This window comes from Lucilia cuprina, chromosome 3 (assembly GCF_022045245.1).
Source record: "Lucilia cuprina isolate Lc7/37 chromosome 3, ASM2204524v1, whole genome shotgun sequence".
Taxonomy (NCBI): domain Eukaryota; kingdom Metazoa; phylum Arthropoda; class Insecta; order Diptera; family Calliphoridae; genus Lucilia; species Lucilia cuprina.
The window spans coordinates 9,042,535-9,057,126 of NC_060951.1; the positions used below are offsets into that span (position 1 = coordinate 9,042,535).

Genomic DNA, 14,592 nt, shown 5'->3' on the forward strand with positions numbered 1-14,592 from the left:
CTGTTCTAGTTCTGTTCTAGTTCTGTTCTAGTTCTGTTCTAGTTCTGTTCTAGTTCTGTTCTAGTTCTGTTCGAGTTCTGTTCTAGTTCTGTTCTAGTTCTGTTCTAGGTCAGTTCTAGTTCAGTTCTAGTTCTGTTCTAGTGCAGTTTAGGTCTAAGTTTCTTCTAACTCAGATAATTTTCGTAATATTTGTACTTTAAGTTTACTTTCTTTAAGCTTAAATGCCCATATTTTGTAATCATTAATCGATTTTTTAATTTATTCCCTATAATATGTCTACCAACCCAAAATTTGCCCTTTTAAAAGTGACAAATTGTTGTAAGTTATTGCTTTCCCTCTAAAGCTGTTTACATTATCAGCTCTATTCCATACAAACTCCTATGATACCTTTACCCACCCACTTATAGCTCTTATTTACACTCTATTTGAAATTATAAAAACAGCAACAACAAAGGTACTTGTTTTATTGGCATTTCCTTTGCAACATTTTATGTTGCAATTACCCTGCTAGGTTATGTGCAACTGAAAATATATTTTTAACTCAATACATACTTGCAGGTTCTTTTAGATTTGTTGTTGTTGTTGCTGTTGCTATTGCTATTATTTCATAGGCGACTGCCAAGTCCACTTGTCTGAATGACAGCCATGCTAGAAGCGAACGACATTAAGAGAATATACAACAATAACATATAATACATACAACAAATGCAATTCCTCATTTTTAAATGACAGACATTTGAGCATGAAGTATTTGTGTAAGAGCATTACAAAAAAACAATGCGAGAGTATAGGGAGAAGTTAAAAGATCTCATAAGGAAGCGAAATGGTAAAAGATACAAAATTTCTCACATAAACCCACTAGATTTACCATAAATATACATAAACTTCCACATAGAAAAAAAGCTTTTTTTCCTTCTAAAGTTTAGCTGCAACCCTTTACTATATGTACTTATTTTCCAACTGCATGAATACTTATGCATCTATAGATACTTGCAACATTATTAGACTGGCTGTTAAGCTAAGTGCTACTGTGTAGAATGGGAGGTTTGGGAGGGGTAGTAGAAGCTGCTAAACACTTAACAAAAAAAGGGGGGAAAACAGCAGACAGGGTGTTGCATTGTTAAATACATATGAATTCCCAATTGCTTTAGGGAGAGCTTTAACCTACATAAAGGTCATTTGAACAGGCAACTTTATGCTTTTTATATAGAACAAAACAAAAATACATAGAAATTGTTGTTGCTGTTTTTTTTGTTAGCTTTGTTAGTGTTTTACATAAAATGCCTTTTACTCTAAGCATTTTGCTGCTGCTACTGCTGCACAGCTCGTTGCATTTGCCGCTTATGTTTATTTATTTTGTATTTCTATTATAGTTTCAGTTGCAAGTATTTTTAATAGTTCTTTAGAAAATTGTAGATAAATTTATGTGTAAATGTGTTTTGATGTTTAAAAGCATAATCTAACACAATGAGCACTTTGTATGATTGAAATTATACATTTCTTTTAATTTATTTGTATGTTAAAAGTATTTAGTTAATTTATTATATATTATTGTAATATATATTTGAATTTTATCTGCTTTATACAGTTGATTGCTGCTTTTAAATACTTAATTATAATTAAATATATTTTTTGAGGATGTGTGAGTGTGACCATAATCTTGACATTGTTTGTAGTGAAATAAACTTATTTTGAAATTTACAATAATTTGTATGTTTTAACCCCCGCCCCTATTAATGCTATAGCATTAATTCGTTATAACGAAACAGAACTAGAATGTAACTAGAACAGAATTAGAACAGAAATAGAACAGAACTAGAACAGAACTAGAACAGAACTTGAAAAGAACTAGAACAGAACTAGAACAGAACTAGAACAGAACTAGAACAGAACTAGAACAGAACTAGAACAGAACTAGAACAGAACTAGAACAGAACTAGAACAGAACTAGAACAGAACGAGAACAGAACTAGAACAAAACTAGAGTAAAACTAGAACTTAACTTTTTCTCCTACCCAATAGAATGTTCAAATAGATTGTTGCACTCTTATCTACTACTGTTTCTGTTAATCTTTGTCATAGAAGTTGTAGCAGCAGTTGAGGTTCTTGTATACGATGGTCAGTCAAATCGTTGTATTAAATTTGGTTACAGCTGTTCTTTCAAAACCCTGCAGGTTTACAGGGAGTTAATGTAATCCTCTCAACAATATTCATCAAATCCTTTTCATGGTTTGGTTGACTTAAAGTCTTAGATTCTTGAATCACTTGATAATACTTAGTGTGATTCAGTAATCTAACAAAATAATTATAGATTAATGTAGATAAGACATAATACATCCAGGAATCTGGATTTTTGAACATTAGATAGATGGCTATATACCATGCTTCCATTAACAGTTTCTATGAAAATGAGCAAACAAATATCCAGAAAGTGGTCTGATTTATATCCTCTTTTAAACCTTAACTAATATAAAGAATCTTTTATAAAATAGTTACTTTACTATACCCAAGTAATCTATAAATTCGATTGTACTTTTAAAAGGTTATTTATTTTCGTATCCTATTAAGAAGTTTATGGACTTATGATATGTTAAACTAAAACTGGTTAAGCTTATTCAATAGGACATCCACTCTTAACTGTCGGGCTGTCGCTATATTGCTGTATAGTAGTAGTTGTATTTACAGTTGTTGTAGTAGTAACAAATGAAAATCGCTAAAAGTATGCAACAAATATGTAAATATAAACATTTGAGGTCAATTGATTTTTTGTTTGATTTCAATATATTCTCAACAATTACTACACTTGGGTAATTTTACAAAAGTTTAATTTGTTAAAAACTAAATACGTTGAGAAATATTGGGGAAAAGGTGTTCTCAGAGTCATTGTCAAATTACGCTGACAGTCTAGTGACACACTATTATATAAAACGATATTAATCAATTAAATATAAGAAATAATATTAAGAAAAATATTAAAGAAAATTTTCTTTACCACCTTTATTTTTTCTGTTTTGGACTTTGACTTGAACTGAAAATCGTAACGTAACTAGTTTAAAGTTCAATAAATTATTAAACTTTTTACTGGGTCATTGTTAAATGTTGACATCTACAAAAAATAAAATAAAAAAAGAACGAACCAAGAAATAAGAAATGAAAAGTGAAATTCCGAAAACACTGGAGGGCAGAAGAACTGATTTAGAAATTCAATAATATGAAATATTGTATTACCTATTACAATGATTTTGATTTTGATTTACACGGTACGGTTGTATAAGGACTAGACAACATTTTAACGATTTTGTATCGGTTTGGTCCAAAAGAAGTGTAAATTGCACAAGGTTTACATGGACACACAGGCGGACATGGCTTAATCGATTCAGAAAGTGATTCTAAACCGATTGGTATATTTTGATGAGCACTACCAATATTTTTGGGTGTTACAAATACCAGCACATATTAACTTCAAAACTTAAATTAGTTAATCACGTAATTTGGCTTAAGGAAATTAATCTAGAATAAACTCCAGCACATACTGTAGATCAGACTCTAGACTAGACTTTAAACTAGACTAAACTATAGACTAGAGTCTAGACTAGATTCTAGACTAAATTCTAGACTAGACTCAATACCTCTCCTAAACACTGTAGTAGGCTCTAGACTAAACTAAAAACTAGACACTAAACTAAACTCGACTCCAGACTATACGCTAGACCAGACTATGTTCTAGACTAGACTCTCCACTAGACAGCAGAATAGACTCTAGACTGAACTGTATACTAGACTCTCGAAGAGGCTCTAGACAATGCTCTGGACTAGACACTGGACTAGACTCTAGACTTGACCCTAGAATATACTCTAGACTAGACTCTGGACTAAACACTTTACTAGACTCTAGACTAGACTTAAGAATTAACTCTCAACTAGACTCTAGAATAGACTCTAGCCTAGACTCCTGACTAGACTCTAGACTAAACTATAGACTAAACTCTAGACTAGAGTCTAGACTAGACTTTAGACTAGACTCCAGACTTAACTCTCGAGTAGAAACTAGACTCTAGACTAGAATCTAGACTAGACTCTAGACATACCTCTCGACTAGATTAGAATCTAGACTAGACTCTAGACTAGAATCTAGACATACCTCTCGACTAGACTAGACTCTAGACTAGACAAGACTCTAGAGTAGACTAGACTCTAGACCAGACTAGAATCTAGGCTAGACTCTAGACTAGACTAGTCTCTAGACTAGACTTTAGACTAGACTAGTCTCAAGACTAGACTAGACTCTAGACTAGACTCTAGACTAGACTAGTCTCTAGACTACACTAGACTCTAGACTAGACTAGTCTCTAGACTAGACTAGACCCTAGACTAGACTAGTCTCTAGACTAGACTAGACTCTAGACTAGACTCTAGACTAGACTCTAGACTAGAAACTAGACTAGTCTCTAGACTAGACTAGACTCTAGACTAGACTCTAGACTAACTTACTGGACTAGACTAGAGTCTAGACTCTAGACTAGACTAGTCTCTAGACTAGTCTCTAGACTAGACTCTAGACTAGACAAGACTAGTCTCTAGACTAGACAAGACTAGTCTCTAGACTAGACAAGACTAGTCTCTAGACTAGACAAGACTAGTCTCTAGACTAGACAAGACTAGTCTCTGGACTAGACAAGACTAGTCTCTAGACTAGACAAGACTAGTCTCTAGACTAGACTATGTACTAGACTCTAGACTAGTCTCCAGACTAGCCTCTAGACTAGTCTCCAGACTAGCCTCTAGTCTAGCCTCTAGACTAGACTCTAGACTAGACTCTAGACTAGACTCTAGACTAGACTCTAGACTAGACTCTAGACTAGACTCTAGACTAGACTCTAGACTAGACTCTAGACTAGACTCTAGACTAGACTCTAGACTAGACTCTAGACTAGACTCTAGACTAGACTCTAGACTAGACTCTAGACTAGACTCTAGACTAGACTAGAGTCTCGTTAGTTAGTTGGTTAGTTAGTTAGTTAGTTAGTTAGTTAGTTAGTTAGTTAGTTAGTTAGTTAGTTAGTTAGTTAGTTAGTTAGCTAGTTAGTTAGAGTTAGTTAGTTAGTTAGTTAGTTAGTTAGTTAGTTAGTTAGTTAGTTAGTTAGTTAATTAGTTAGTTATGTAATTTCGTTTTATTTGTTTTTTATTGCAAAACAGTTACTTACTCAACTCCATAAACAAATTTTGTAATCGTCCCCTTTTTCCTATTCTTTTCTTTATTTATAAGAAACACTTTCACGCAAGCAGTTCGTTCAAATAAAATGTTATTACAAAGTTATAACAAGTTTATTGCGCTATTTATTTTGCTAATTTTGCATACTAACTATAATTATTAGATCACAATATGATATTTTTCTTTTGATTATTTAATAACCAATTAATTGGTTATCTAAAAACGTTCCAAAGACAAGTTGTCTATATTGCAAAATTTCGTTAAAATTATTATATTAAAATCACATAATCCTTAAAACATTGCAAAGTTGATGTTTATGAGCAATAGTTTGAAATGTGAAAATTGGACTTATTTTACTCAAGATGATTAAATAATATTCTGGCAAATGTTTTAATTTATTAAAAAATTTTGACTTTTTTTCTGTTTCGACTGATTAAATAATATTCTGTGTTATATTTTAAATTTTATGTTTAAAAAACTTAAGTAATCATTTTACTTAACTGTTACTGTTATTATTTAAGAGTTGTATTAATCATGTCAATAATGTATGATGTTAGTTTTTATATTTATATCTAATACAAATTTTTCCTCAAACTAAAAATGTCCTTTTTTTTGCTCGACAACACACATTCTTAACCGAAATGCACTTGATGCGGTCAGTGACTTTTGCCAACATGTTGTTTCCCAATAATTATATTATACTATGACGTTGGCATTTTTACTAGGCCTTGTATAAAATTTTAATAATGCAACACACTAGTAGTAGCAGCAGCAGCTGCTGCTGTTGTTTATTATATAGCAACACAATCGTTTAGAATAGAACAGAGCTGAGAGCAGAGGCACCACCACCTTAATGCCTTGAAGTTTTGCTTTCATTTGCATTAGAAACGATTTTTGCATATTAATTTTATATATAATTCTCAAAATGGCTTTTGTTTATATTATTGATTGCATATTGTTATTGTTGTTAGGAATTTATTTAAGGAGCAGTTTATATTGTTGCATTTGAGTTTTAGCTTTAAAATTGTTTTAATAAATTTTTGTATAATTGACCTCGAGAGGTTGAAGTTATTGTTGCTGCGGCTTGTTGTTGTATGTTGTAGTGTTTTATAATAACAATAATTTAAATTTTTAATTATTATAGTTTAATTATTTATATGAATATTTGGAATTTTGTTAATAAAACTTTGTTTTTGTTGTTGTTTTTTTTGCAGAAAACGACGATTTCATACTAAAACGGTAAGTTCAACAAGATTTGTAAGAAAATTAAAAAAATTAGACAAAATTTTCAATAAAGTAAACTTTTTCAAGAAAAAAACGGTAAATTGAAGCGAATAATCGATTAAGTTAATCGATTAACCGATTAAGTTAATCGAATAACCGTTTAATTTAACTGAATTGATTACGGTAGAAGATCATGTGCCAAATTTCATTGAATTATCTCTAAAATTGCGACTTGTAGTTTGATTACAAAATTCATTCGGGGTTCAATTCCTAATGGACCGATCTTAACCATTTTCAATAGACTTCGTCCCTGGGACAATAGAAGATCATGTACCAATATCAATTATCTTCAAAATCTCATTGAATTATGTCTAAAATTGCGACCTGTAGTTTGATTACAAAGTTTACTTTATTCGGGGGTTCAATTTCTAATGGACCGATCTTAACCATTTTCAATAGGCTTCGTCCCTGGGACAATAGAAGATCAATGTACCAATTTCAATTATCTTCAAAATTGTGTCAAATTTCATTGAATTATCTCTAAAGTTGCGACCTGTAATTTGATTACAAAGTTTATTCGGGGGTTTAGATTTTAATGGACCGATCTTAACCATTTTCAATAGGCTTCGTCCCTGGGACAATAGAAGATCATGTACCAATTTCAATTATCTTCAAAATTGTGCCAAATTTCATTGAATTATCTCTAAAATTGCGACCTGTAGTTTGATTACAAAGTTTATTCTGATGTTCAATTCCTAATGGACCGATCTTAACCATTTTCAATAGGCTTCGTCTCTGGGATAATAGAAGATCAATGTACCAATTTCAATTATCTTCAAAATTGTGTCAAATTTCATTGAATTATCTCTAAAGTTGCGACCTGTAATTTGATTACAAAGTTTATTCGGGGGTTTAGATTTTAATGGACCGATCTTAACCATTTTCAATAGGCTTCATACCTGGGACAATAGAAGATCATGTACAAATTTCAATTATCTTAAAAATTGTCCCAAATTTTATTGAATTATCTCTAAAATTGCGACCTGTAGATTGATTACAAAGTTTATTCGGGGTGTTTAGATCTTAATGGACCGATCTTAAACATTTTTTATAGGCTTCGTCCCTGGGACAATAAAAGATCATGTACCAATTTCAATTCTTAAAAATTGCGACCTGTAGTGTGATTATAAGGTTTACATAAACGGACAGACGGACAGAGAGACAGACAGACATACAGACGGATGGACGGACATACAGACGGACGGACATAGCTAAATCGACTCAGAAAATGATTCGGATCCGATTATTACACTTCAAGGTGGGTATAGGACCACAATTATTGTGCTTCACAAATATCAGCACAAGCCCAAGGGCATAAAACGTAGGGCGAAAGTATATTCCGATTTGGTATCTGTACAGAACTTAGGTGGGGTCAAGGGTCCACATCAACCGATTTATTGGGGATCCAAAAGTGCACTAGATTTCCAAGTTAATACAAAAAGGTTTTTAATGCAAAGACGAACATGAGTTAATTGAATCATAAAGATCATGCAGTTGTTGGGTAAAAGATACTTTAACTACTAGTTAAACTATCAGTAAACTACACCAGGGCTCAATGACCTATATTTCAAAAAAATGTACTGCCATTAATACCCACAATGACGGAACTAATTTAACCAATGAATTTTTCTGCAGCACGATTTGAATAAAATCAAAAACAAAAACTTGCTTACTTTCAGTTTGGAAATTTCTAATGACATTTAACTTAAAATGTCACAATTGACCAATCACAATTAAATGCTGAATAGAAAAATGAAAAAAAAAACATGGAATAAATAACAAACTATAACTATGTATGTGTTGGTGTTAGTGTTATTATTTCAAATGACAAATAATAAATAACAACACACGTTGTTATATTTGATTTCCGTTATTTGTTTGAATTGGATCGCCATGGATGGGTTTTTGGATGGTAACGATTTGAACTAGAGGTTGCAGACTAAATGCATATTTGTATGTGTATATGTTTGTATAAGAGTGTGTGTGTGTGTATCTGTGTATAAATAGATTATTTATTGTAATGCAGTGTAAATATGGCTGCGTTGGCAAAAAGTTTATTGAACTTTCAATTTCATTGAAATTCAAAGGTGTGTGTTCATTTTTATTTGTATCTGTGTGTATGTGTGTGTGTTTATAACTAACTGAACTGTAACTCAAACTCAAATTCAAACATAATGAAAGTCAATGTTTGATATTAAAAACTGAAAAAATATATATACGGGAATGAACATTATCTATGTCGTCGATTGTGTAATAATGAAAACTGAAAACTAAAACTTTTTTTCCATAAATTAACCAAGTTTTTGTTATATTTTTTTCTTGTTTTTAAGCAGATTTTGGCAAAAAGCCAAAATGAAAATACATTTTTGTAACAAACAAAGAAAAACAAATTTACAGGGCAAATTTCTGCTACAGTCCAAGTTAAAGTGTTAGCAGTAAAGAAAAAAAGTAGGAAGTAGATTTTTGTTATAACACACCAAACATTGTCGTAAGTTAAGAAAATGAACAGCATTTCTAAGCTTACGATTGTTAAGTTTATGGCCCCCAATTTTTTTGTCTAACATATAGGTGTGCAATGGTAGTTAGAGTTGTAAATGTTGCAATAAAACATATGTTTGCAGTTAAGTTGAACACACGAGTTGTGTCAGTCTAAACGCCTGGTAACTTGGCTCTTTCTTATATATGTTCCTACACACTTACATATATTTTTTATTAATAAGAAAAAAGTAGTTTACTTGCAATAGCAGCAGATGCAGCAGCAGTAGGAGGTGGTTGTGGAAACTAAAAACTTTACTTCCTTGTTAGCAACACTCACACTTTGACTTGACTGTGAAAGTGTTAAAGTATATGACAAGAAAACAAATAAGCAAACCATCTGAAAATAATAATAACAAATATGAACAGCATGAAATTGTAGGTAAAAGTAGGGCTATTCACAGTTGAGGGGGGAAGGTATCACAAGACTATTGACTAGATTATAGACTAGACTATAAACTAGACTATAGACTAGACTATAGACTACACTAGACTATAGACTAGACTATAGACTAGACTATAGACTAGACTATAGACTAGGCTACAGACTAGACTATAGACTAGGCTACAGACTAGACTATAGACTAGATTATAGACTAGACTATAGACTAGACTATAGACCAGACTGTAGACTAGACTATAGACCAGACTGTAGACTAGACTATAGACTAGACTATAGACTAGACCTTAGACTAGACTATAGACTAGACTATAGACTAGACTATAGACTAGACTATAGACTAGACTATAGACTATACTATAGACTAGACTATAGACTAGACTATAGACTAGACTATAGACTTGACTATAAACTAGACTATAGACTAGACTATAGACTAGACTATAGACTAGACTATAGACTAGACTATAGACTAGACTATAGACTAGACTATAGACTAGACTATAGACTAGACTATAAAATAGACTACGGACTAGACTATAAACTAGACTATAGGCTAGACTATAGACTAGACTATGGACTAGACTATAGACTAGACTATAGACTAGACTATAGACCAGACTGTAGACTAGACTATAGACTAGACTATAGACTAGACTATAGACTAGACTATAGACTAGACTCTAGACTAGACTATAGACTAGACTATAGACTAGACTATAGACTAGACTATAGACTAGACCTTAGACTAGACTATAGACTAGACTATAGACTAGACTATAGACTAGACTATAGACTAGACTATAGACTAGACTATAGACTAGACTATAGACTAGACTATAGACTAGACTATAGACTAGACTATAGACTAGACTATAGACTAGACTATAGACTAGACTATAGACTAGACTATAGACTAGACTATAGACTAGACTATAGACTAGACTATAGACTAGACTATAGACTAGACTATAGACTAGACTATAGACTAGACTATAGACTAGACTATAGACTAGACTATAGACTAGACTATAAACAAGACTATAGACTTGACTATAGACTAGACTATAGACTAGACTATAGACTAGACTATAGACTAGACTATAGACTAGACTATAGACTAGACTATAGACTAGACTATAGACTAGACTATAGACTAGACTATAGACTAGACTATAGACTAGACTATAGACTAGACTATAGACTAGACTATAGACTAGACTATAGACTAGACTATAGACTAGACTATAGACTAGACTATAGACTAGGCTATAGACTAGACTATAGACTAGACTATAGACTAGACTATAGACTAGACTATAGACTAGACTATAGACTAGACTATAGACTAGACTGTAGACTAGACTATAGACTAGACTATAGACTAGACTATAGACTAGACTGTAGACTAGACTGTAGACTAGACTATAGACTAGACTATAGACTAGACTGTAGACTAGACTATAGACTAGACTATAGACTATCATTTCTGATGCCTGAAAAGAAGAATACACCGACTGTTCTATCAGTGCACTTCGACCTGAAAAAAGCTGTGGAATTCTTTCCGAATCATTTTTTCCCATAAACCATCAGTCTATGTTGAGTGTAGGCATTGACAGTTATAGTGAGTAGTGCTCTTTGCTTCCTTTTCATCTTACCACATTCTGCAGATGTCATTACTGGGTAAGTTCTGTCTTCTAGGTTTCGTTATTGTGTTCCCACAGTGTTTATTAAGGCATGAGATCTTTCTGGATTGTAATGACCACATGATCTTCGCCAATCTAGATGTAGAATTAAACGACCATTGAAGTTGCAAAAGCTTGTGGTGAACAAAGTTGTCGGTATGCGAGTGAAAAGGCTTGTTTCACAATACAGCCGCAAGTGTGTTGCCAGGTATATGCTGATTAATTGAAATCCGGTACATTTTTCGCTATCTAGGAGAAAACTCCGGCATTCGAGGACCAAGTTTGATGTTGTGCAAACACTATTTTGTGGGCTTTAGGTCGACCTGGCTATCGGTGTTTACTCAAATATCAAATCAAAACCTCTCGTCATGTATTTGTTATCTAAAAGCCAGCTCTTACACCTTCTTCTAATTTAAAGAGATCAATATAGATCTTAAACGACCCAATGCTGAGGATAGATTTCATCACATTTCGGTCGTGTTGTAGCGAAAGCGAAAATTCTTTTTCAAAAAATGTTCTGGATTTCCCGAAGGCAACTGATTTTGGTAGAGTGAATTGACTGAGTTATATGCTACATATGTGTTAGTTGACTTACCAACTAAAACTTAAATCTGTGAACACTCTTATTATAATTGTTCCCCCCTCTCTCTCTCTATCCCTTCTTCGTTTAACATTCTACTTATATATTATTCACACTATTTTCTTGCATTATTGTATATGCAAAAAAATGCAAAATGTACAGTTTTAGATTACGGCCTAAGAGTTTATATATTGGTGTAGGCATATGTTTCGCATAAGAAATCGAAATTGCAAAAGAAGAAGAAGACGAAGTAGTAAAAGAAGAAAAAAATGTGTTGTTGTACTGAGTAATGTTGGTCTGTGTCTGTGTGTAAAATTTTTTACATCATCACCTTGTGTTTTTGTCCGGGCATTGGCACAGTTTTTATACATTTTTTTTGTTCACACATAAAAGTGCATTTTTTCACTTCACAAATACACACATATACAAATATAATATAACTTTTGCTTGGATAAAGGTACAAATAGTTTCGTACACCAGGTATTAGTTAAATGACCAGAAATTCTGGGTGTGTTAGGCAAATAAGGGGCCTATGATGAGTTGTTCCTTTGGAAGTCACAAGGAAACTTTATATCGATTAGGAAGGGCTCAATCTAAATCTTAACAATAACTTTTATTGATTACCTTTTACATTACTTAGGGGCAATAAAGTTACTAATAACATAGTAGGGACAATAAAGTTAATTGCTAAGCAATTAAGGGGCCTCTAATGAGTAGTTTGTTTGGAAGTCACTAAATGTTAAAAACTAATTTTACTGATTACCTCTTACATTATTAAGGGACAATAAAGAAACGATTGTTAAGCAAAAAAGGAGGCTCCTAATGAGTTGTTTCTCTAGAAGTCACAAAGAAACTCTAAATATTAAAAACAACTTGATTACCTTTTGCATTACTAAGGGACAATAAAGATATGATTGTTAAGCAAATAAGGAGCCTCTAATTAGTTGTTTCTTTGTAAGTCACAAGGAAACTATATCGATTAGAAAGGGATCAATCTAAATGTTAACAACAACTTTTATTCATTACCTTTTACATTACTAAGGGACAATAAAGTTACGATTGTTAAACTCTCCAATGAGTTGTTCCTTTGGAAGTCACAAATAAACTTTAAATCGCTTACAAAAAGATCAATCTAAATGTTAAAATCAACATTTATTGATTACCTTTTACATTACTAAGAGACAATAAAGAGTACGATTGTGTCCTTTTTACATTACCAATGACTGGTAAAGTAATCAATTGTTTTCTCCATAAAAATGATATCATTAATGAACATTATTGCCCATAGGGGTACTAACTTCACTATGTACTTCCAAATCCACTGGGTTGTCTACGAAAGATTGTGTGCATTCCTAACAAGTTCTTACCCAATAACGATTGTAACATGTTGTTAAGGTTGTAAATGTAAACATGTTTTTTATCGCATTTGTTTTTTGCTTTCTGAAGAGTGATAGTTTTCTGAATATTTTTTTTCGTTTCGTTTGTCTTCATATGGTGATTGTGTGGTTGAAAATGATTTATGGCATATAAAGTATTTGATATGAGTTTTTTTCTCTCTCTCTACTTTTGCAGTTAGAAATTGAAAAAAAGCAAGGATTTTTATGCAATGAATATAAAATGAGTTTTTGCGGTATTAACGCCAAAAATTGTGTCATACTTCAGATATATTAAATGCAATAGAGATTTGAATAATAAAGGCCTGAAGACAGAGATGAGGAATTTGTTTTTTTGTGGGGAGCAAATGCTTAAGGTGTAAACTTTGGTTCTTATAAACCTATAAGCCTTAACGTCCTTTCTACTGAAAACATATCAACGTTTATTGTTGATATTATGGCTTAAAGCAGAAGACTAGATAAAATACCTCAAATACAACCAGCATGCTAATAAACTGGGAAAATCGGTTAGGCCGCATTGAAGAAAGTTGTAAACTATAAAAGTGAATCATTCGATAGCAAACTGGCGATATTTTTTTGCCAGCGAAGGTACCCTTCAATAAAGCGTCAAACCTTAGAATAGTTTTTATGCAAAGCAACAGAGAGTTGAGAGAGAGTGAGATTTCTCCCTTTACTCTACGAGATCAGAGAACGAAATGAGACAACTACTATACAGGCGATATTGTTATACTTCTATGGGAAAGATATACGAATTGCTAAAGGGTCCATTAACACTTCTTTTAGCTGGGTTCAATCAAGAGGGCTAAATGTTAACATTGCTAGACATTTCTCCTAATGAAACGCCTTTAAGATACGAGACGGTTAGCATCGGTTCACTTCGCTATACGTATTCATGAATGTTTATTACAGGACATATCTGACCATTGATTGTCGGTAGCGGTCAGATCCTAATGATCTGATCCTGTCAACTTTACCCTAACTTAAAGAAGGTTAATTTAGGTCGTAGCGCTTTATATAAACTCCTGCCAGGGGGAGCTTCATTTTACAGCGGTACTATTACACCAACTGGCTGACCTGTTAGAGGTCTCATCTCCGCCTTTTTTGTACCTTACTCATACGTAGGTGGAAAGTTTTGTACATAGTTCGGCCGTGCGATGTACAAGTATTCAAACTGTCTAATCTCAGACCATTGATTGTCCTTTGCGATCAGATCTAAATCGTCTGATCATGTAAACCTCAATCTAACTTAAAGAAGGTTATTTTAAACATTACTTCCGTAAGAAGTACATAAGTCGTATCGCTTTTTATGAACTCCTGCTTTGGGGGCTTTATTTTACAGTGGTACATTTATACTAACTACTAGACAAACCATTTCCGCTTTTTTTTGGGACAGTGCTATAGTCTAGTCTATAGTCTATAGTCTAGTCTATAGTCTAGTCTATAGTCTAGTCTATAGTCTAGTCTATAGTCTAGTCTATAGTCTAGTCTATAGTCTAGTCTAT

General features: G+C 32.7%; 1 protein-coding gene across 1 annotated transcript in view; it reads left to right on the forward strand.

Moving 5' to 3' along the window:
- The window catches only part of LOC124418639, a 110,132-nt gene that overhangs the window by 62,574 nt on the left and 32,966 nt on the right, over window positions 1–14,592 (forward strand). Inside the window, exon 3 of the mRNA XM_046945429.1 lies at window positions 6,427–6,451. Coding sequence (XP_046801385.1) covers window positions 6,427–6,451 — 25 coding nt within the window. The remainder of the gene's footprint in view (window positions 1–6,426; window positions 6,452–14,592) is intronic.